The 23257-nt window shown below is 39.9% G+C and overlaps 1 protein-coding gene across 1 annotated transcript in view; it reads left to right on the top strand.

Annotated features, from left to right (window-relative positions):
* The first annotated feature begins 11593 nt into the window (after positions 1 to 11593).
* TRHDE (thyrotropin releasing hormone degrading enzyme) overlaps positions 11594 to 23257 on the top strand; it is a 398603-nt gene continuing 386939 nt past the window's right edge. The window contains exon 1 of the mRNA XM_027107052.1: positions 11594 to 12512. Within this exon, the coding sequence (XP_026962853.1) occupies positions 11602 to 12512 (911 nt within the window). The 5' untranslated portion in view covers positions 11594 to 11601. The remainder of the gene's footprint in view (positions 12513 to 23257) is intronic.

Here is a 23257-nt window from a genome sequence, read left to right on the forward strand (position 1 = left end):
TTGAGCCTTAGGCAGTCAGATCTGAGGGCTCATTCTGTTCAATTCGTAACATGGATTATATTTTATAGTGTTGCTAGGACTTGATTATTTGCACATCCTAGAAGGTATAGCTCCTGCTCTGAACATTTAGAAGTGAACTGCTATAGAACTCTGAACATTAAACAGAGATTTACTATAGGTAAATCTCATAGAAATAAAGAAATGATCCTATAATCATGGTTTTAGAATTATGTATTTGGATGACTATCACATCGCAGTTTAATTGGCTATCACGGCAAGCACTGAAAATGAAGGAGTGACACAGAGAACTATGTGTACCTCAGAACACTGCAGCTTAGCCTAGTGACTAATCATACACTTTTATTCAGACCATATGGAAACACAGTATACCCGTCTCATCTATTTATATCTAGCTCCATATCTTTTGAGGTAGATATAGATAAACAAAGACAATACACCCAAATAAGACATGATGATCACAGAAAGTGTTTGTAAACATTAATGTTAACTTGTGGACATATATTGGTTTTAAACACATCCTTAACTTTAAATAGCTTTGATTTTCTGTCTAGAAGACAAAAGAGAACATTAATAGCTATCACTTACTAAGTTTACCTAGTTGAATGTTAGCGCCTCTAAAAATGAGACTAAAAAAAGTAAATATTCATCACTTTTTCACATTGGAAGATTAAAGGAATAAATGATCCTTTGAAACTGAAAATGAAATTCTCAGAAATGTCAAGAAAATATTTTGCTCAGTCTTACTTTAAGAGGAAGTGAATAGAGATCACAAAAGCCTTTTGACATTAAAGTGAAAGGCTGTTGTTACATAATATAACCCAATTAATTAGGATCTGCTTAATTTGGAATCTGTAACAGAGGACATATGAAATGTGTTTTGCTGCTTTGTAACTTGTTGTAAAAAACCCATCTATTTAAAATGAATACAATAAAAATGAAGAGAGGCTAAAATTCATCCCTGGAGTTAAAACTGTGTGGCAAATGGAGGTACCACTTACTTAAATATAGTGCAGCCCCTACCTTGCCAACAGTAGCACATGTGTTCAAGGAATCTTGTGGATGGCACTATACAGCAGTTTATTCAACTTAAACTGAAGGAAGAGACACCTTTATTATTAACAAGCTGAAGCTGAAGCTTAAGTGGAAAAATGGTCGCAAGTTTTCGTGGTCCCCAGATTAGAAAGTCCTTTAGCTAGGGTTTGTGGGTTTTTTTGTTTGTTTGTTTGTTATTTTTGGTTAAACTCTAAGAACACTGACTTGTTCAATGGTAGCCATGCAAAGGTTAAATGGGAAAAAAAAAAAAGGTTAAATGGATTATAGATTGAATGTTGTCATTCTAAGGCACCTTTTGCTCCTGTACCAAATCCACTGGAAACTAAATATGTATCAGAGTATGTCATGGAGAAATTCAAATATCAAAGGGTACAAAAATTAATAATTAAAAAGCAGTTCCTGAATTGGAAAACACAACTTATTACTTTTAGAGAAAAAGCATAAGACTTGTTCAAGTTAAAAATGACTAGGGAGTTGAATTCTAAGGTTTTCGCAGCCTTACATACTGATAGCGTTTGGCTGCTTTGGTTCTATACTAAGATTTTAGCAAGCCTACAGCAACACTTAAAACTTTTGTTGTTGTTGGTGTGCTTCCATCATAGATAACTGATAGCTTATAACATTCAGGTTAGAGGTCAAATCTGAGCTGAGGCCTTATTACACATCCAAGGAAAATTACTCTTTGAATAACACATGGTACAACCTTCTAGTCCTAATAGGGAAGGAAGAGTTCAGATATGGACATTTACACTTTCAGAGTGACCAGACTGTATGTGATTTTCACTTGCTCTGAAATGACGCCATAAATGCAATTTAGAGATTTATTTTTTCATCATACCACAAAAAAACTTAGCAATAAATTCTAACATGTTTAGGTGTTTTAAAGAGGAGAAACTATTCTTTTTTGTTTAGCTATTCAAAAGCTTTTTATAGCATTTCCAATATATGGAGAGTGTTAGGGAATATGTAACACATTTCCTGTGTGTCTCTAATAAAAGAAAGCTTTCGACATACTACACTGACCTTTTCCTTATTTCCTTATAACTGCAGCATCATAATTAAAAAATGAACTGAATAAGGTAACTCAATGCAAATTCAATCTGGTATTAGAAGTAAGCTGCAAACAAGACTAAATCAGATGCGTGAGTTTTTTCTAAACAGGATTAAAGTGTTTCAAATCACCTAGAATCAATTCTCATAGGGCACTGTTGTAGAAATGAAGATACTGAGTTAAGAAAACATTTTTCTTATGGAAAAAATCACAAGTCAGAGCTTGCCACTTATGTTATCCAAGATAAGTTTGGTGATTATCCTGTAAATGAACATCGATTTTTGTGTAGACTCCAATATTTCCAATCTCTGAGAAACAGTTCTGGTGTCTGGAATGGCCAGTTGCAGAATTACGGCAAATATCTTCTAGTGAAGTGGTTGCTTCTCTGAGAAAACAAAGAAATTGCTTCACATCTGAGTTTTACCACACTACTTTCTAAGACCAGCTTTGACACAGTAGAGGAAAAGAAAAAAAACCCCTAAACTCAAAACCCTATACCGAATATTTATTGTTACTGGCTAACCCACAAGGTGGCACTAAAGAGAAAAGTGACAAAATGAAGGTCACAAGCAACTTCTATACTAAATCAATTCTATTATGGGAATTAAACCTATTTCATGACATGATCATCCAAATTTTAATATGCTAGTAACTCAAAAACATTCATGTTCACATTCGTTGCTTTATTCCTACAGACTGTTTTGGAGTAAAAAAAAAGTTTCATTGAATCAAGCAGCCGATTATATTTTCCAAAGACTTAGTAGTTTGAATATTTTTGTGTAGTTCTTTCATGGGGAATTTTTTTTTTTTCCAGATTCAGACTTCACAACAATTGTATGCTTATAAATTATGACCATTTAAAAAATGTTTTGTATAGTGCCTAGCACTTAACATAAATGTTAAAAAAGACCGATTTAACACTATAATGTTTATAGTAAAATGATATATTTAGACTTTTAACAAGCATACCTTGTTTTATTGTGCTTCACTTTATTGTGCTTCACAGATACTGCGTTTTATACAAATTGAAGGTTTGTGGCAACCCTGAGTCTATCGGTGCCATGTTTCCAAAAGCATTGGCTTATTTTGTGCCTCTGTGTCACATTTTGCTAATTCTCACAATATTTCAAACTTTTTCATTATTATGATATTTTTATGGTGATCTGTGATCAGTGATATTTGATGTTACTGCTGCAAAAAGATTACGACTCGCTGAAGGCTCAGATGATGGTTAGCAATTTTTAGCGATAAAATATTTTTAAAGTATGTATTTTTGTAGACATAATGCTATTGCACACTTAATATACTACAGTTGAGTGTAAACATAAGTTTTATATGCACTGGGAAACCAAAAAATTTGTGTGGTTTGCTATATTGTGATATTTGCTCTTTTTTGGTAGTCTGGAAGCGAACCTGCAATATCTCTGAGGTATGCCTGTTTTTGTAGTAATAGCGTATAAATAATTTTTTTAAACCACCAACAGTAAGGCATTTCAGCCAAAGTCTAATTGTTTGAATTCCGAAAATAATTCCTGGATCCCCAAATACATATTTCACCTAACTTTCGAGGCACCTGGAGAATACTTCCTGGATGTGAATGGGGAAATGTCCTCAAAAAACCATGTACAGAGAAAGAAAAAATGGCATGACATTGGTGTAGCCTTAGTATATAATCCAAAAAGTAAAGAGGCATGGAGGATCCTTAGTTATAGTGCCATGTGGTGGAAAGAACTGGGTCTTCTCTAGCAAACACTTCTGGTTATGAGCAAGAAGGAGGTGTAGATCCCAGAAGAGGCTATTCTTCAGTTCATGATTAAGAGATAATGTTATTCATGCACAGGCCTAAAACTTAAAAGGAAATACTATGATTTGGTTTTTTTTTTTTTCCCTTGGTTTCAAAGTAGGAATTCAATGAGTTGAAAAATAATGCAATTTTAATTTTTACAATTGTGTAATATACATACTATATAGCTTGTGAAATATTTTCTAACAGAAGATGTACTTCTTACTCAGAAATGAGTGTATCTTTGACTAGAATACTGACTCATTAAAACTATGTATTACATATTTTATAATATTAAAAATAAAAAATACTGTAGGTCAAGATCAGCTTTCAAAAACTCATGTACAGGTACATGACCTCAAGATTAGTGATGCTTCATTATCTAAAAGAGAAAAACTTCACCCTATTTATCTTTATTTCTTTATCAACCCATTTACAATGATCATTTGCCACTCAAATTTTAAAAAACTATTGTAATTACCTCATTTAATGAATTAATTTAATTTTATTTTTTATTTCATTCTTAAATTGAGATTTAATTGACACATAACATCTTAAATTGAGATTTAATTGACACATAATGTACAATGTGTTGATGTGATACATTTATATATCATAATATGATTACCACTGTGGCATTAGCTAACACCTCTGTCACGTCACATAATTATCAGCTTGTTGTGAGAACATTTAAGATCTAGTCTCTTAGCACGTTTGTGGTATATAATACACTATGTAATTACCTCACTTAAAGAGCTATACACATTTATATATCAAATGTCTATTTGTGTGTGTTTAAAGAGGTAATATGTTTTATTTTTAAATGTAAGAAGGGTGAATAAATGAGTGGAAAAGGGAAAAAAATTGGATTAGAAAATACATATGGAAGAAATAGAGCAGGATACTTTATGTCTTTATGTGACTTTAATAGCTATATAAGTGTACATTTGAAGCAGATACTTTTCATGGTTTGAAAGAGGTGAGGCACTATTCTAATCATGCAAGTTTGAATTGTCACATAAGCCTGGGTCAAAGATACATTTATTAATGCCTTCAAGAGGCAAGATTTCTAAGGCATATAAACTGCTTGTTCTGCAGAATGAAAATAAACTACAGTCAACCTCAACTACTTTGTTCTCAATCAAGGATGAATAATGCTCTCCTTTTTTCTTTCTATCATTACTTTATAAAATTATAATTATTATTCTGCTCAGGGTCATACTACCTTTTCTCTATTCATTTCATCTAATAAACACTCACATAGCAGTTACGTGCCAGGCACTGTACCCTCCAATGATGGGGGGAACCACAACTGTTTGATTCAGTGCTATATCTCCAGCACTGCCTGGAACTGAATTCATAATTTATGCAGCAAATATCAATTATGCAGTTGGATTGTTTACATCTGGCTTACCTTTCAGGAAGTACTATGGCATAATGGTTAAGTGTACAGATGATGGAGTCTGGAATTCGGGCTCTACTAATTAAATGACTTTGGGCAGGGTATTTCATCTCTCTGAGCCTATGCTTCCTCATTTGTCAAATGGGGGAGATAACAGCATTGACCTGATGGGGTTATTTTCATGATTAAATAAGATGACATGAAGTGCTTAGACAAATACTTGATGCAAGGTAAGCCCTTGAAAAATCTTAGTTACTGTTGTTGTTATTATTTTCTTCCTGCCATATATATCTAGAAACATGGATTTGAACAACTTAAATTCATGGCAAAAACTATATTGGGTGTATATACTATTTCTATTTCTTGAGCTACTAGACAAATTGACTAGTTCATCAGAAACATCTCTGGAAAGTTACCCAGTTTCTATTCTGATTTTAGGATTTGGTTTATGTTACGTTTGTAGGTTTCATGAATAAACTGTAAACATTTCCATGATGCATTCTTTGCCTTTTTATGAAGCTTTCTTACTGAGATCATAAACCAAAAAGCCCACAGTGAACACCGAAGAGTTTTAACCTAGCATTAGAACCCCCAAATAACAATACAACTTTTTTGAGATCCTAATTCTCTCCTCTCTGGATATAACATGTAATTATAGAACTGGGAATAGTACTATGGATATTTGATTATGCTTTTCCTTATATTTGCTATCTAGAGAGGCCCTTTTTATGTTGTAATACTTGTTCTGTTTTAGCATAATTGAGACTTTACTAGGCCTAGTAACATGTAGTAATACGTTAATAGGTTAGGGAATGTTTTCCCTTTAAAACTTCATAATTTCACAGATTTTTATGTGAGGAAAGAAGGCATAATCACATTTAGATATGGTATCAATTCAGATATATCAATTCAGATTAATCTTTTTAAATAAACAGAAGTCAGATAACTAACAGTTAAATCAAGGTGTTAATTGTAGTTAGCAAACTGTAGACATTATGGAATTGCACTGTCTCAATTATGGCTAATTTTAAACAGTCCTCCTCTTTCCATCATTAAGATCTTGAGGAAGGTTCTATCTAGAAGGGTATTTCTTTTTTTGCGGTACGCGGGCCTCTCACTGCTGTGGCCTCTCCCATTGCGGAGCACAGGCTCCGGACGCGCAGGCTCAGCGGCCATGGCTCACGGGCCCAGCCGCTCCGCGGCATGTGGGATCCTCCTGGACCGGGGCACCAACCCGTGTCCCCTGCATCGGCAGGCGGACTCTCAACCACTGAGCCACCAGGGAAGCCCTAGAAGGGTATTTCTTAATGTTACCCTGTAACAATGTCAACAGATGCAGTGGTCAAATGGTATGAAATTTTGAAATTATGTATTATATTAGAAGTGTGCAATATTGTGTTTCCCCAAATTAAAAATTTCATCAAGTTATTACCATCTCGAACTTCGAACTGCTTTTAGTGTCACAGGGCAGCACCACTTCAGCTGGTGAACAGAGATTCCCACCATTCACTGTCAGCATTGGTCTCCGAGTGTGTGGGGTCTTCAGGGACACTTCCCTCTCATAAAATAGATCAGTCCTGTTTCCCCTGCCAGAGTAGCAGGGGCTGTTTTCTTTTCTCCGTATGCTTTTGCTAGTACAGGGTATTTTTACAGAGTCTCTTTACCCATTAAACTTTGAGTTTTGAATTGATTTTTTTTGGCTTCTCAATGGAGAATATTAATTAAAAATCCCTGAGAGCATAAAGAGACTGTTGTATTAGCTTTGGAATTTCTTTTACAGAATTTGAGAACTGGAAGAGATCTCGGAGGTTACCTAGTCTATTTAACTTCTGTACATGAACCCATCAAGAAACGGAGTCAGGTAAGTAAGTAGGTTAGGATAATGTAGGGAGGTGAGGGCAGATTTGTATCTAGTTCTTTCTCCTGAGCCAAGCTGTTTCTGAAAGTGAAGTGCTAATCACACTTGAAGGGGCTGAGTATAAAAGGACACTTCAGTTGTGCCTCTACCTACAAACCAGTGGGAAGAGAAAAAAAGCAGTTCAAGTGTAAACAATCAAAGAGTAAAGCCTCTGAAGCCAGCACATTCACTGAAAATAGTTCAGTTTGATTAGTCATAGGACTTAGGTGTAGATTTAATTAGTAACTTCTGTTTGGCCTTATGGATATTAAACATTCAGACTCTTTTCACTTTTACAAGCATCTAAATCAAATATGGCCACACAATGGCTTTAAAGACATTTATTAGCTAAAGAAAATAATCATAAATTCTTCCAATAATAAATGTGTTTCTGAGAGGAGCATCAAGCACTTTGGAAAGTCTTACTCCCCTGCGTGGCTCTAGCATTGACAAAGTCAGAGTGTCTCCAATTTAGTCATCTACACACTGAAGGCAACTTCTTTATAGGAATACTAGTGAATCATCTCTTTAAGATTTTTGTTAGGTACACCATCTGAAATGTTCCCTTTCTTTGTTTTGGTTTGAGGAGGGTAGAATAGACATTCTCTAAAAAATAAAATTAAAAAGTTATCATACCAAAGTACTTGCTTCTTAGAGGTACGTTATGTACTTTCAGAAATTAAGAAAAGAAAAACTCACTGGGACCCTTCTGTAACATTGATATGAGAGGAAGAAATATTTACCCACTTGACCTTGATATTGAGTTTATTGGCTAAAGTTGCATTTTAGGGGAATCAGTGTTTTAATAAGTTGTGTTCACTCCAGGTTAATAAGCTTGTGTCCACTCCACTTAGGTCTCAAAAATAACTCCTCCACTAATTTAATCATAGCTGGTGGAGACTTTACTAATTGGTAAATATATTTTAATTCTGAAGTCGTGGAGAGTTGCCTTGTAGAAATTTTCAAAAGTACACGGATAAAATACAAAGAAGAACAGAAAAAGCCTTCTTTGAATCTTTTCTTGACTAATATCATTTTACAGAAAGGTCTTAAAGATCCTTTAGTGGGTAACCTCTTCATTTAGGTAATGGTTCTCAGACTTCTGGGGGGTGGTTCCAGATCCCTCTTGTAATACAAGTGAGTTGAATCCATGGACTTTAGATCAATAATCCTGAACTGCTGGATTAGTACCCTAAGGTCAGAGAAGTTTGGTGAGCTGAGAAGAGTCACACAGCTCTTTTTGCCTGCCTATATTGTTTCCTGATTCTGTGAAAACAAACTAACAAACCTCGACTCCTCAACTCTTAAAATGCATACAGGCAGATACATATGGACAGCAAGAGCACAGAGATTTAAAAACAGAGCATAAAAAAGTAACTTGAACAGAATGTGGCATTTCCCGTGGTCTGTTGCTAACGGCCCACATACAACATGCTTAAGAAAAAAAAACAAAAAACAAAAAAACAAAACACCCTGGCACTTCGTTTTATCATCATTTAAAAATGATTGAGGGTATATGCCCAGGAGTGGGATTGCTGGGTCATATGGTAGTTCTATTTTTAGCTTTTTAAGGAACCTCCATACTGTTCTCCATAGTGAGAGAACTATAGCTGTATAGCTGTATCAATTTACATTCCCACCAACAGTGCAGGAGGGTTCCCTTTTCTCCAAAAGACGCAGATGTAGAGAACAGACTTGAGGGCACAGGGGGAAAGGGGAAGCTGGGATGAAGTAGAGAGTAGCATTGTCATATATACACTACCAAATGTAAAATGGATGGCTAGTGGGAAGCTGCTGCATAGCATAAGATCAACTCGATGCTTTGTGACGACCTAGAGGGATGGGATAGGGAGGGTGGGAAGGAGGCTTAAGAGGGAGGAGATATGGGGATATATATATATACACACACATACATACATACATATACACATATAGCCGATTCACTTTGTTGTACAGCAGAAACTAGCGCAACATTGTAAAGCATTTACACTCCAATAAAGATACGAAAAAAAATGATTCAAATGGACATTTAGAATGTATGGCATTGGGAATGTATCCCATCTGGGGGTAGATGGTAAAGAGCTTCACTGAACATAGGGCTGTGTTTTCAGTAGTTTTCAGGCTGAAGTTGATGCATATTTTGGGCTCTTGTCTTTGGTCATGCTTTTAAAGCCAAACACAGTACCTTAATGTATATTTTCAGGACTTCAAAGCTGGTGGCATTAAACATTCCTTTTTGTAAGAAAATAATGAGGAACATGATTTTCTTTTAATGCCTTCAGGATTTGAAGATGTGAAAGAAATGTGTAAAAAGGAATTACTTCATTCTCTTTTTATTCTGCACTTTTAAAAATTGACTCTGAAGCCCATCACATTTTGTTTCATTAAAAACTAGAGACTCCTGCCTGTGAGCTGTTACCTTTGGAGTGGCTGTTTTCTGAATATTGTTCCAATTAGAGTTCTTCACCCAAATTCTATAGGCTGGATATCCCATATACTCATACATACTCTGCACTATATTTAAAGCTTCTACAAACTTAGACAAGAATCCATAACCAGCCAATGGTATATGAATCTTTTTTGATGATCCTGCTGTCAGTGGTCACTTCCTATTGATAACTGTTCTAAAAAAGTTTAAACGATTTTCATGATAACACTGAAAACAGCAAAAAAAAAAAAAAAAAAAAAAAGGAATTGTGGCTAGGTGAAGTGAAAAACTGACCCCAGAATGTACTTGTTCACTGTTCTCATTCTAAAGTAATGGGGCTCATGTCCTCAGCTTTTCTCAGTCTCAAGTTTGTGGTCCCGAATATTACACTTTAGGTATTAGATTTTAATCATTTCCTCAATCTAAAAACAGGAATTTTTCGATGGGAAAAAACTCGTCTCTTTAGCCTTGACTTCCGGAGGATTCTAATGTTTCCTTGCTAACGCTTATTTTAATACTGCACACCTGGACACAGCACACAGTATCATATACGTAGTCAGGCTTTGGAGAATTTATTTCAATTTACATACAATCCTCCAAACCCTCTGGCGAGCTTGGTGTGAAACCTGAGACAGCTACGTCTCCCCAGCCGGATCTTCCTTTGCTTCTTGGCGTCAATAGCCAAAGGCTCCAACGATGCCTCCGGGGAAGCGCGGTGGGGCTAAAGAGTCCGGAAGAGGGGTGACTGCGGGGCTTGTTGCGCTGACGATTTACAGGGTACTTCTTGCACGCGGCTCAGCTACCCCCTCTGTGGCTGTGTGTGCCTGGTGTGACAGAGCGGAGAAAAGCTCTCTCATCTCCCAGCGCCTGCCTCTGCCGCTCAGCCGCTCTCCTCCCTCCCGTCTTCCCAGTCTCCTCGCGCTCTCTCGCTCGCTTCTTTGCCTTTCTCGGGGAGTTTCAGTCCCTGAATGCAGCCAGAGTAGCTCTGGCAATCTAGACCCGGAACCTGTGTGTACACGCTCACGCACACACGCGCGCACACACGCACACTCACTCGCACACACGCACTCAGGTTCTCCCCACAGGGACACAGAGCAAACCCGGAGCTTCATCTACCTGAAGGGGATGGCCCGGCCGGACACTTCCTGCTCACTTGTCATCTCCGCAGGTCAGAGCAACGTCGTAACTAGGGAGGCTCACTGTCCGCTGTGCAACCTCACGCTGTATGCCGCCACCTCTGCTTAAAGTGTCCAGGCTGGAGGAGAAGGCTTCTCCAGGTCAGATTTCCGGCGCAGCTCTGCGGCCCTGGGACTTCACTGGGCTGGTTCACCCCGGTTTCTTCCTCCCGGCCATCCTCTCGTCCCCGCCTGCGGGGTGCATGGCTCGGGCGCCTCCGCTGCTGCTGCCGTCGCCGCTGCTGCTGCCGTCGCCACTGCTGCTACGAGCACATCGCACCCAGAGGACTGAACGCCGCCGCTGGAGTGGGGAGAGAAAGCGGCAGCCCTAACTTCCTTCTCTATCGCTCTCTGTACTTGCCAGCCGAGGACCCGCGGGAAGGCTCCCGCGGAAAGCGAGGCGAAAGCTCTGCGCAGGGGACTGCGAGCTAGAAGCCGCAGGCGCACAGGGGCGGGGGCAGCATGTGCCCCTGAGCCCGGCGCCCGCCGGAGAAGTAGCGCGCGTTGGGGCGAGCGAGACGCTTTCCAAGTTGGGCGCGTCCCAGAGCTCGCCGCCCCGCGCCTCCGCCGCCCGTGTCCGGAGAGAGGCGGGGCTGATGGGAGGTGCCGAGGTTGCTGTCGCCTACGGCCAGAGCCCGTCTTAAAAGAAGCTGGGCCAGTCTCCCCAGGGTCCCAGCTGGCGTCGCGCCCTCCGCCCGCGTGCGCTCTCTGATGCCTGAACTGGCGGTGGACAGGGTGGGCCCCCCGCGGGAGGTGCCGGAGGGGGCGGGGGAGGAGCAGGAGGCGGTGTGATGGCCCTGGACGGCGAGCGGGGGGAACAAGAGGAGGAGAAGAAAAAGAAGAAGAAGAAAAAGAAGAGGAAGAAGAAGAAGGAGGAGGAGGCGGCGGGGGCTAAGAAGAGCAGCTCACCCTTCGCGGCCACGATGGGGGAGAACGACGCCGCGCTGCGGGCCGGCGGCAGGGGCCTCTCGGACCCGTGGGCGGACTCCATGGGGGTGCGACCCCGCACCACCGAGCGCCACATCACTGTGCACAGGCGGCTAGTGCTGGCCTTCGCCGTGTCCATCGTGGCGCTGCTCGCGGTCACCATGCTCGCGGTGCTGCTCAGCTTGCGCTTCGACGAGTGTGGGGCGAGCTTACCGCCCGGCGCCGACGGCGGCCCCGCCGGCTTCCCAGCGCGCGGCGGCAACGAAAGCCTTCCGGGTTCGGCCCGGCGCAACCACCATGCTGGTGGAGACTCCTCGCAGCCCGGGGCAGGCGGGGAAGCCAACCCTGAGACCCCGTCCGCCCGGCCGCCGTCGGACGAGGAGCGGCAGCAATGGCAGCCGTGGACTCAACTGCGCCTGTCGGGACACCTCAAGCCGCTGCACTACAATCTGATGCTCACCGCCTTCATGGAGAACTTCACCTTCTCCGGGGAGGTCAACGTGGAGATCTCGTGCCGGAACGCCACTCGCTACGTCGTGCTGCACGCCTCCCGTGTGGCGGTCGAGAAGGTGCAGGTGGCCGAGGACCGGGTAGCCGGGGCGGTCCCGGTGGCCGGCTTTTTCCTCTACCCGCCAACCCAGGTCTTGGTGGTGGTGCTGAATAGGACGCTGGACGCGCAGAGGAATTACAATCTGAAGATCATCTACAACGCCTTGATCGAGAACGAGCTCCTGGGCTTCTTCCGCAGCTCCTACGTGCTCCATGGGGAGAGAAGGTACGGAGGGAGGCGGTGCCCGGCACCGCCCCACCCAGCCAGGTTGTTCGAAACCGCCGGGCAGCTGGCCACCCAGGGACCGGGCTAGCTTCGGATACCCGGGAAGCGAGGGATGGGGGAAGGAAGTGAAGGTGAGGTATGGCCATCACCCAGAACTCTCGGGGTCTCCCAGGTGCCTGGGCTCTCCCTGCGGCCAACTCCACAAACTCACTCACCAGTCTCACCAGTGCCAAATGCCACTCCTTCTCTAGGCTGGGACCCCCTGCCCCATCAAAGTTCCTTAGCCAGCCTGGGGCACACAGCAACTTTTTTTTTTTTTAAAGGGTAGTGTGTAATCTGAGCGACGTCGGGCCAGGGTGACATCAAAAGCTTGCCTAGTTAGCATCGAGGGAAAATTCGTGAGCCCCAGAGGCCAGGGCAGCAGCGCATCCCGGTTAGATGTCAGGACAGGGCAGGCAGGGCAAGATCCTCCCCTCCCCCACCATGCCCGTTTCTGGAAGGCGCAGAGTATTGGATAGGCTCTGGCTCCATGAAGTTTTACAAAACTGGAAGTTGAGATTCTGGGCAGTAAGAGCCAGTCCCAGTGACAGAGTAAGGGGGCGGGGGTGGGCTGGTGGTGGTGCTGGCGGCTGCCATGGCCAGTGCCAGCGAGAAATCTTCTTGCCTGTGCTGCCAGCTCTCTCCTAACACAGAGTGACTGCAGTTTGTTCACAAGTTACTGCCTCTGGAAATGGCTTCAGCGGTGAAAGGGGGAAAGCTAACCGTCAGTCTCAAATGCCTTGTTAGTGAGTGCCTTTGATGCTTTTTAGATTTGGGCAGTATTCTGTTTCTTCTTCTTTTTTTTTTTGAGAGGCTGTGAGGCTTTCCATCGCTTGTTTAGAGCTTAGACTTCAGAGTCCAACAGAACTGGGTTCAAATCTCGGCTGCAACTCTACTTGTGTTGAAGGCTTGAGGAAGCTGATTAAGCTAAGTCACCAATTCCTGACAATAACAGCCTCTAGTGCTTAATGAGCATCCTGTATTAACTCAATCTCACAAGAACCCCATGAGATAGATGCTGTCAACACTCCCTATTGTACAGATGGGGAAATGTGGAGGCACCAAGAAGTCAAGTAACTTGTAACATCGTGAGCCAGCAAAGCAGGTTTTAGGCTCAGGCAGTTTGACTGCAGAACCTATACTTTTAGTTTTAACTTGGGGAAATAATAATAATAATATCCACATAGGATCGTTGCAGGTGTCCACGAGTAAATGCATTGAAAAGCACTTAACTCTGTACTTGGCACATAGAGTGCCCACTCATGTTATGAGTGTCCTGTGGTGTAAGCTCTCAAGCATGTCGTTGAATGAATAAACAAGTGATTCTTGCTTTTTTGCCCTAGCCCATTGCATTTAAAATAACTTTGATTAATTAAATGGCTGTAGGGCCAGGGAATAACCAAAATGAACTTAAAAATGAAGTCAACAACCTTAGGAGTGGAGGCAGGTTGGAGATGAGTAATGATGCCACTGGCAGAGCCTCCCCTGTTCTCAAGAGAGTCTCACAACAGCAGAAAACTTGGGATCAGAGCAGTCCAGGGCTCCTGAGGTCAGCAGGTTTGGCAGTGGAGAGCTGGGACTCAAATTTTGGTTTTCTGATCCCTGGACCAGGGCTCATGATGTCTGGAAGCTCTCAGAAGAAGCTGATATAGTATAAGAGGCTAGGGAAATTTCAGTGTGTTATAAGAGAACACAAAAGTGTTAGTAGTCCTGTGGTGTAGCCTCATCTAAATAAATTGTCCAATGCTTTAGTGGTTGTATGATAATTAAAGTCTCCTATAAGTGAATGTATAAATTATTCACTTTCAAACTCCTAAGATCAGATGTGGATAATTTAAACCCCCTCCCACCACTTTCTCTGACATATTCTAAAGAATACAGATTAAAAGGATTAAAAAGAAAATCCACGATCATATCAAATTTGGGAGAAAAGCATAGAAGGCACATTTGCATGTTATGTCAAAATGTCAGTAGTGCGAGTTGCATATCATTACTGATAAATCTTGCTGTGGTGAAATAAATACTTGAGAAAGTCCTGTTTTTTGAGCCATGCCAAAATACATTTGGTGGAACTGAGCTTGTTTTGGTCAGTGCTTTCAAATGAACAGGACTCTTAAAAAGACCAGATGTTCCCGCTTGACCTATAACTGATTTCTTGTACCCTAGTGCATATTTGTATTCAAACTCTCTCGTTCAGTTTTCCCCAAAGATGGTTGAGAGTTTAACCTAGTGTACCTGTGGCTAAACTCTGCATCCCAATAGTTGTGCAGGATTTGCTGTTTCTGGAGATCCCAGGATGATTTTATTTCTAAACAGCCTCTTAGAGAAAGTACTTGTTCCTCTTTTTTCCCCTTCATTCCAAAAGGACATATATGCAAACTCTAAATTTTCATTTGATTAGTGATTACGTATCTTGGTCTTTAGTTAGTCAGAATTTTTGCCAATTTATCAGATAATTTCTGGAATGAAAATAAATATTTAATCTGGCAATGGGGAGTCACAATGAGCAACCTGAAATATTGAAAAAGATCAATACTACCATTCAGTCTACCTTACTTAGTCTATGTGGAAACAACTTGTTAATAATCAATCTGATTCTTTGACTCGCTCCTCAGAAGTCTGAGAGATGTACTTTGGGTCAGGCAGGAAAATTAGACTTCACTATGTGCTGTATGCCTTTGACCCTTTGAAGCTTCCCTGGTTTTGTTCTACAGGGAAGACTTGCCTCTCCCGGTTCCCATATTAAAATAAATGTTGGAAGACAGGCTCCCGGTTAGAACCTAAGGCTTCTCCACTTGAGGCACATCTTTTATTCTCAGTTAATCATTTGGCTAAAGGGAAATTCACCACTTGTTGAATATTAAAAATAATTCTCTTAAATTTGAAATGCTTACACACAGCAGATTAAATTGCAGAGTAAATTACCTCTGTTAGGCAATATATACTCCCTTGTCCCTCAGGTAGGTGGGCAGCAGGCAGATGCCATAATATCCTATAGTAGAATATACTTGCTTAGAATTAGGCAAAGTCTTCATTTACCTGAAGTAATTGCCGCTTTGGGGCAGCCAGATGGCAAGCATACCCATGTTCAAAGTAGGGTACCTTAATTTAGATCCAGATGGCCGGATTGAAAGAGGAAATTTACCCAAAGTAAATGAACATTTTATTCACTTTCAAAAGGGAGACTGTTTTTCTGTGACAAACTTTGGGTCTGTGACATGCCACAGTGACAGAAGACAGGATGAAAAAAGGAGGTCTTTTTCTGTCAAGGGTTATTTAGAGAGAAACCATGATCTCCAAGTAAAATGAGAAGATAAAATTGTGGTTCTCAAAGAGAATTGCCAAAAACTCCTTTGCAAAAATCTTGTGGAGAGCATAGAGGATTTTATGGGTAGTCATTGATCATTTGTGGTATCAGCATACATGGTTTGGTGCCTTGTACTTTTTCTGGAGTGAATTAATAATCATGGTATTTAATAAAAACAAGAAAACCACCATGTTGTTTTTATGTTGAAAGCAGCCCCATTTCTCCACTTACTCTGCTGAGGAGACATCTCTATATGAGCAAGTTGAAGTAAATGGCTTTTTGCCCTTCTAAAGAGGGCTCGGAACTGAAAAATCTGGGAGAATGGTTTGTTTCTTTGAAAACTTTTTATGTGATTCCTTAATGGACTTAGCTCATTGTTTTCTTGTCACTGCATACATAACCATATGGCCAAACTGAGTCCAGTGTTGGATTTTGGTCACAATTCAAAATGCCACCAGTAAACTAAATCTAGAAACTATTGGGGGAAAGAAGTTTTGACCATTTAATAATCACTTATTCAGGGAGGAAAATCCATACAATTGGTGTTTGTCATGCTGTGCTTTTGATCACCTTGGGTAGTGATAGAGCATACCTTATTTCTGAAAGAGTTAAATTAATTTGCCTGTGTTTTTATTTATTCAGAACAACTCTAAACAGGGCCTATATGCTCTGGATCTCTTTCAAGCAAAGATAGACCTGTGACTGGTTTCCCTGTGTTGGATTTGCATAACATATTTATTTCCTCAAATCAGTTTTTGCCACCGTGTATGTGGTTGGGCTTGAGACAACAGTACAGGGCGACCGTTTAGGTTTGCTTGAGGATGATGATGACATTTAATGATGACATAAAGATATTTGTCTCTTTAAGAATAGGACTCACTTCTTTAAGCATGGCTGTAAAGAATGGTATAAAAAGAGTGAAGAAGAAATAGTCTACCTTTAACTCATAAGTGTTTGACAGTCTGTAAAGAAGGGCATCCCTCCATAGCCCCAGGCTCATCCTCCTACCCACCAGCCATGATCATCACCTTATCGTCCTTTTAATTCTTTGTGTGTCCTTTATATCCTTTCAAACTTACAGTAGTGGCTGGGTTCTTCCAGAGTTTCTCAAAGACCCATGCAATCCTGCTTTTTGCCACTAGAGAGTGGCTGCTCTCTCCAACAGAATTTTGCTACATAGGATTTGAGAGAATATAAAGATGCAAAACACTTCTTGCCCTTCCCAGTTCTTTGGACAATCTGAAATGATTCACAGACAGGCACAGCTGGATGCTGGTGAGTGGGCTGTGAGAGTGAAATAAGACTGACAAGATCTTACTGAGTGGGGCTGAATTGAGGTGGAGGGTCCCAGGCTCCCCACTCCTGCCCTCCTTGCCTCCAAGTGTGCCTTCTCAGTCTCTGAATAAACAAGGGGGCCCAGGGTTTAAGGAGCTCCGGCGGCAACAGTTGTGCAGGGACAGGGGAGAATGGATTCCTCCCAGTGCAAACCTGTGTTGATTTGCCGGGTGAAGTTTTAGTTTAAGTATTCGGATCTTTCCTCATGACTACACACTCAAAAAAAAAAGAATCATAGGATGGAAAAAGAATCAAGTTATAAAATTGCCACTGTTGGTTACTTTTTATCTCTTTAAGAATAAGCGAGCCACTTTTAGTTGTGTTGCTGGGTGGCAAGGGGTGTGTGTGTGTGTGTGTGTGTGTGTGTATGTTCAGGGACTCTGGAACCAGACTGCCTCGATTTATGTCTTGACTCTGCCGTTTATTAGCTTTATGACCTTGGCCAAGTTTCCTAAATGTTCTGCGTCTGGTATTCTTATCTGGAAAATGAGGATAATGATATCCTCTTTCATGGCGTTATTTGTGAGGATTACATGAGTAAAGTAATAAAGCACTTAGAATGGTGTCTGACAACTAGTAAGCACGTTTGTGGGTATGAAATACGATTATACTATTACATGACTGGACATCTACCCTTAGAGCTGGTACAAGGTCATTTAGGCTCAATGTTTTTGCCTTAGGTTTCCCCTTACTAGCAAGACAGTGGGAAATAGTCACTGTGGACATCCCTTCCACTGCTGTTTGTTTTGCCCCCCTATGCAGAGTTCAAAAGATGGGGGAGAGGAAGAAGCAGAGCCCTTCCACAGTGAAGAAGGAAGAGAAGAGAAAGGCTGTGGTATTTCACAGCTAGAGAAGCTCCATGCTTGGTCCAGACACTGAGATGGAGAGGATTGAGGGAGTGGGAAGAGTGTGTGAAACAAAAGGAACTCACAACTCTGATTATGGCCCTGCTCTCTGTCAGCAAACCAGCTACCAAAGGGTCAGGAGGGTGCCTTCCTTGTCACTGGAAGCTAGTACAGGAAAAGAAAAGCTCCAAGTACCAAGGGAAAGGCACATCAGTTGTTAGATACTGTTTTCAAGACTTTGTGAGTTCCACCAGTAGTAGTACTTTATAATACTTACATAATACTTTTTCTCTTTCCACTATTAAAGAAATGAATCGCAGACACTAGTTTATTTATTCTTATGAAAACCTAATATTATGGCACAGGAAAGTAATTTTAGTGCATTCGTAATACTCTTCATCAATGATGATCAAGTACTCAGTGCTCATTTTCGATAACAGTAGTGTATAAAAATGAAAACAATTATGAATTTTATGCTCTGTTTTTATAACACGATTATTCACATGTGCACCACTTCCTACATACATTTTGCTGGCATTATTGCATTATGTTTTTAGTTTACTAGAACGGTTATTTAAAAAACAATAGACTACGTGCTTGCTTATAGCACTGAATGTTCAGCAGGAACACTTCTCTTCTGAAATGGCAGAGTTTTACTGACTCATTGAAGTACATAAAAACAGAGTCTAAACAACGACCCATTTTGGCTTAAAATGTTTTGTCATTGAGTAGTAATTTGCATTTTGATTAACAACCTTAACTTTAAATGGGACGTGTAACTTCCATGATCCTGTAACTTTGCTCAGTTCCTGGAAACAGTTGAATAGTAGCTGGATGATCCACTGGATCACTTCTTTCGATCTTGGGAGTTTTTATTACCAATTTTAAACTATTGCAACCGTAGGCAAATTGCAGTTGCGATAGAAGCAAGTTCAAAGAGCATTTTTCACTGTGCTGTATGTGTGGTCTGCATAGATGTGGTCAAAATGGAAACTTCTCAAAAACGCCTTGCCATTTTTGAGGTTCTCTTGGTTTTGGTGGGCTCCACAATGAAACATGAATCAATCTGAATACTAGCAGTGTTATGCAAATGTTTGTTTCTTCTGCATATTTTAACTTGATGAAAAGGCAAACTGAAAATAATGGAACAGAAATTGTATCATATACTGTAATTTGTTGGCAATATCAACCAACGTTAATGCATTACTTCTGCTGAATCTTATAATGACTTGACACAAGTAGCTTGCCTAGTTGAACTTCGGCAGAAATAAGAAGAAATCAATTCTCTGTATCCTTAAGAGGCAACATAGAGCTTTAAGCTCTACTTCTTAGCTCAACCAAAATGTCAAATAGACAAGTTGTTAAGAAATCAAGTAATTTATTTTAGATGGAAGAGCATTAAAATACATGTATATTATTCATATTTTTCTAGTTATGCTAAAGTGACATTCTTGGAATAACACTTCCAGGATGTCACTTTTGGAGGTGGAATGTTTTTATGATAATAGAGGGATTCCTTAAAAGATACAAATGATTTTGTTTGAGAAAAAGCAGGAGAAAAGTAGACAACAAAATGCTCTTCCCCATTGCCTTCAGCCCCCTACTGTTTTATTTCTTGCTGTATTTACATAGGTATTTCACATCCTTACTCTATATTAAAATGTTCTCTATTTTTTAATTAATTTTTTGTATTTTTTTCTACCTGGTGTACTGCTACCACCTCAAACTCCACCTGAAATTTGCTCAGAAACCAAACTCATTATTTTCTGCTCCAAATCCCTTTCGCTAGAGGTCTCTGGCGTTTCTACTGACGGTAAGCAGGAAAGCAGTCTCACTTCCGCCAGTTGAAGGCAACCATAAAATATACGCAGCGAAGACAAGATTATGTTTCTGAAATCCAACAGACACTGTTGCCTGTTGGGGGCACTGAGCCTGAAACTGGCTCTCTTTGTTAAAAAGGAGACTATCAAGGGTGAGAGAGGTAGGTGTTCGAGGTAGACGGCAACACTGGGCTCCGAGAAAATCGGAACCTGGAAGAGAGCAGACAGGGTGCGAACTTCATATGTGAGGCAAAACTTTTTTAAAGGTTTATTTCTGTGCTACCAGTAGTCAATTGGCTCACTTCTCCAATGTGTCTGTGACCCTTACTACCCAGGAATTTACGCTTCCTCCTCCATAAAGCCTTCCTTCAGTTCTTAAGACTGGTGGTTCTCAGCGGGGTCAGTTCTGCCTCCCAGGGGACATCTGCAATGTCCGGAGACGTTTCAGTTGTCACAGCGGGAGAGAGGGGGTGCTACTGGCATCTAGTGGTAGAAGCCAGGGATGCTGCTAAGCACAAGATGGCCCCGACAAAGAATAGTTATCCACCCTCGTATGTAAGTAGTGTCGAGAATTCTACCACTGAATCACCAATACTTAACATTAAAAAAAAAAAAAGTCAGTAGTGCCAAGGTTGAGAAACCTTGCTTTGGAAGATGTAATTTCTTCATGCATTTTCCCTCGTTGTCATGTCTTTTTGTACGATACCTGTTTAGGCATATGTTTTATTTATTTTATTGGAGTATAAACTCTTTGAGGGAAGGAAGCACATCTATTTATCATTTTCTCCACAGCGTTGAACACTTAAAAATGGTGACTAAGAAAAGTAAATGCGTTATAATAGATCTTGTAGCAAAAAGCCATTTATCAGTAACGTAATTTAATATTTTAAAAACATCTCATCAAATTCAGGGAATATTTTATTTTAAATTTTTGTTCAGTTATAGGATCTCAAGCTTGGAAAAGACCCTAGGTGTAATCTAGTCCAACTGCTCTTGTTTCCAAGGGGCTTGTTTTGATTTGCTAAATACTGAATTGAAATTCAATTGCAATCGTCCTCAGGTGCCAGACTGTGAAATTGGTACTTCCTCATTTAGACATTATCAAATATATGTGGCCCTCAGTGCATAGATATATACTGTGTGTAGGAATTCATTAAGAATATTAATTGCAGAAAAAGTCACTAGATGATCTTTATAGTTCCTTTCAACTCTGAGAATCAGCTATTTAAATTGCTAGCCTTACTAACATATTTACTTACTATATGAGGCAAAAAGAGACTTGAGCACAACATGATTCTTCTGCATAAATATTTGGTTTATTAATTTCTCATTAGCCCAGAGGTATTTAGATCTTCTACATCTAATAAATTCCTACCCTTTAATTACTGAATACCAAAGACACCTTTGATTTTTTACTTAATGACTAATACACTCTAAGTACAGCCTCTCTGTTGAACTCTTGCAGAACTTTCCCCTAGTATTATTAGTTGTTTCTTATGTATTATATATATTTCCCTTTTCAGGTAGATTGCAAAGGCCTTAAGGACAAAAATGGTTATATCTTTAAAAAAAAAAAAAATCCTACCACACACCTAATAGAGTGAAAATCACACATAGCAGACAATATCTATTTGCTCAATGACTGGAATTGGATTTCTCAGGTACTTGAAAGTTAAAAGGGAACACTTTTCCTCATATATTAAATTCCATAGGTATCTTTTAAATAGCCTCAGTAAAGAAATATAAAGCTCAGTGGACATTTTAATAAGAAAGATGAGATTCAAGCACATATGTAAGACAAAAGCACGTGCAAATTGTAAATGGGTGCATCTTAATTAAAAGTTACTGACACTCCGTTAAGCAAGAACTATATTACTGTCAGTAGAAAATAGGAAAAATATTACCAAGATGCTGGCAAGTTTGGAAAGAAGAACCTTTATTACCAATAGTCAAATTAAAACATTGTTTATAAATTATGGCTAAAGATTAATTTTACTGTTTTTGAAATAAAATTACCTTTTACTCATACACAGAAAATGTGAATTCTAGACCCGGCTTTGTGCTAATTGCCTGCGTAACTTTGGAGAAATCGCTTAACCCTACTGGAGCTACTTTCTCATTTTAGGAATTTACGAGAGCTGGACAATTTGTTTCTAAGATTGCTTCCAACTTTAACCTTATATTTTTCTGAAGATTTATAGTTAAAACTTCTTTCCTATACATTACCCCATTTTATCATCTCGACAGTTTTGTAAGGGAGGCCTAGAAAATATTATTTTCCTTCTACTAATGAAAAAATAGACTCAGGTAGTTAAGTGATTTATCCAAGCCTGGTATGCAGCAGCCCAGTACTATTTCAAGGTAATTCTCAATTCCCCTCTCTCAGAATAAATATACAATTAATCTTGAAAACTTATTTTTCTCTGTTTTAGTTTTCTCTGTTTCAAAACTAAACTTTTAAAAAGTAAGCCTTCAATAATGCATGTAAGCTTCATAATTTTAAAAAAGTATAAACATTTACATTTCATGGTTTGAGCCAGGGATAGCCAGTAAGATTCAATACACATGTCAACACCTACTGATCGGTAGTAACTGCCTGAAGTGCTGTGCTGAGAATAATTTTAAGGCCAAGTTTTGGCTCAGTGGGAAAGTGTGCCGTGTGAGATTAACCATGAACACTGTGGATGATGGAGAGGGGAGGGGTGGCAGAACTACTATGGGGAAAGAGCCTTTTAAAGAAATGACTTGTAGCACTCAGTAATGTTTTATGAAGGGTCTGTTATTGACTTATGTCCAGTTTTAACTAATATCATATTTAAAAGTTTAATTAATTTATGTCATGAATGTTTTCATAAATAATGGCCCCATTTTTAAGTTAAAAGTGTGTCCTTTTTCAAGTACTTAGTTTGAGTGTTTTGATTTGTAACCATAACAGTGAAAGAATGTAGAGGGTGCTTCTGGAGTTTTAATGAGATGCAACTTTGCAGCTTGATCTGAAAACTTGAGGGCATTAAATATTTTATATATATATATGTGCACACATTGATGTATTTATTATATAGATATTTATTAATTTACTTTATTATATTAACATATAATTTATATAGTAAATATATATCATGGGTGGTAAAAACCAACGGTATCTGGATTATTCTATGTAAATGTATATTATAGCACTCCAGGAAAGGTTGAAGATATTGTGAATCAGTGGCTGCTGCTTATTAACTGCCTTCTGGGTGCTGTTCATCTATTCACAGTGATAGGTGCTTTACATCCCCTTTTCCATTCTTCTAAGCTTTACAATGCTTTTTAAGTTAGGCATGATTATTTCCTTTTAAGCAATGAACATGTACACCTTAGGGAAATTTAGTAATCGTCCAAGATGATTCGGCTAAGAAA

The sequence above is a fragment of the Aethalodelphis obliquidens genome, unplaced genomic scaffold (genome assembly GCF_003676395.1).
Source record: "Aethalodelphis obliquidens isolate GAN/ISIS:26980383/991018 unplaced genomic scaffold, ASM367639v1 scaffold8, whole genome shotgun sequence".
Lineage (NCBI taxonomy): Eukaryota > Metazoa > Chordata > Mammalia > Artiodactyla > Delphinidae > Aethalodelphis > Aethalodelphis obliquidens.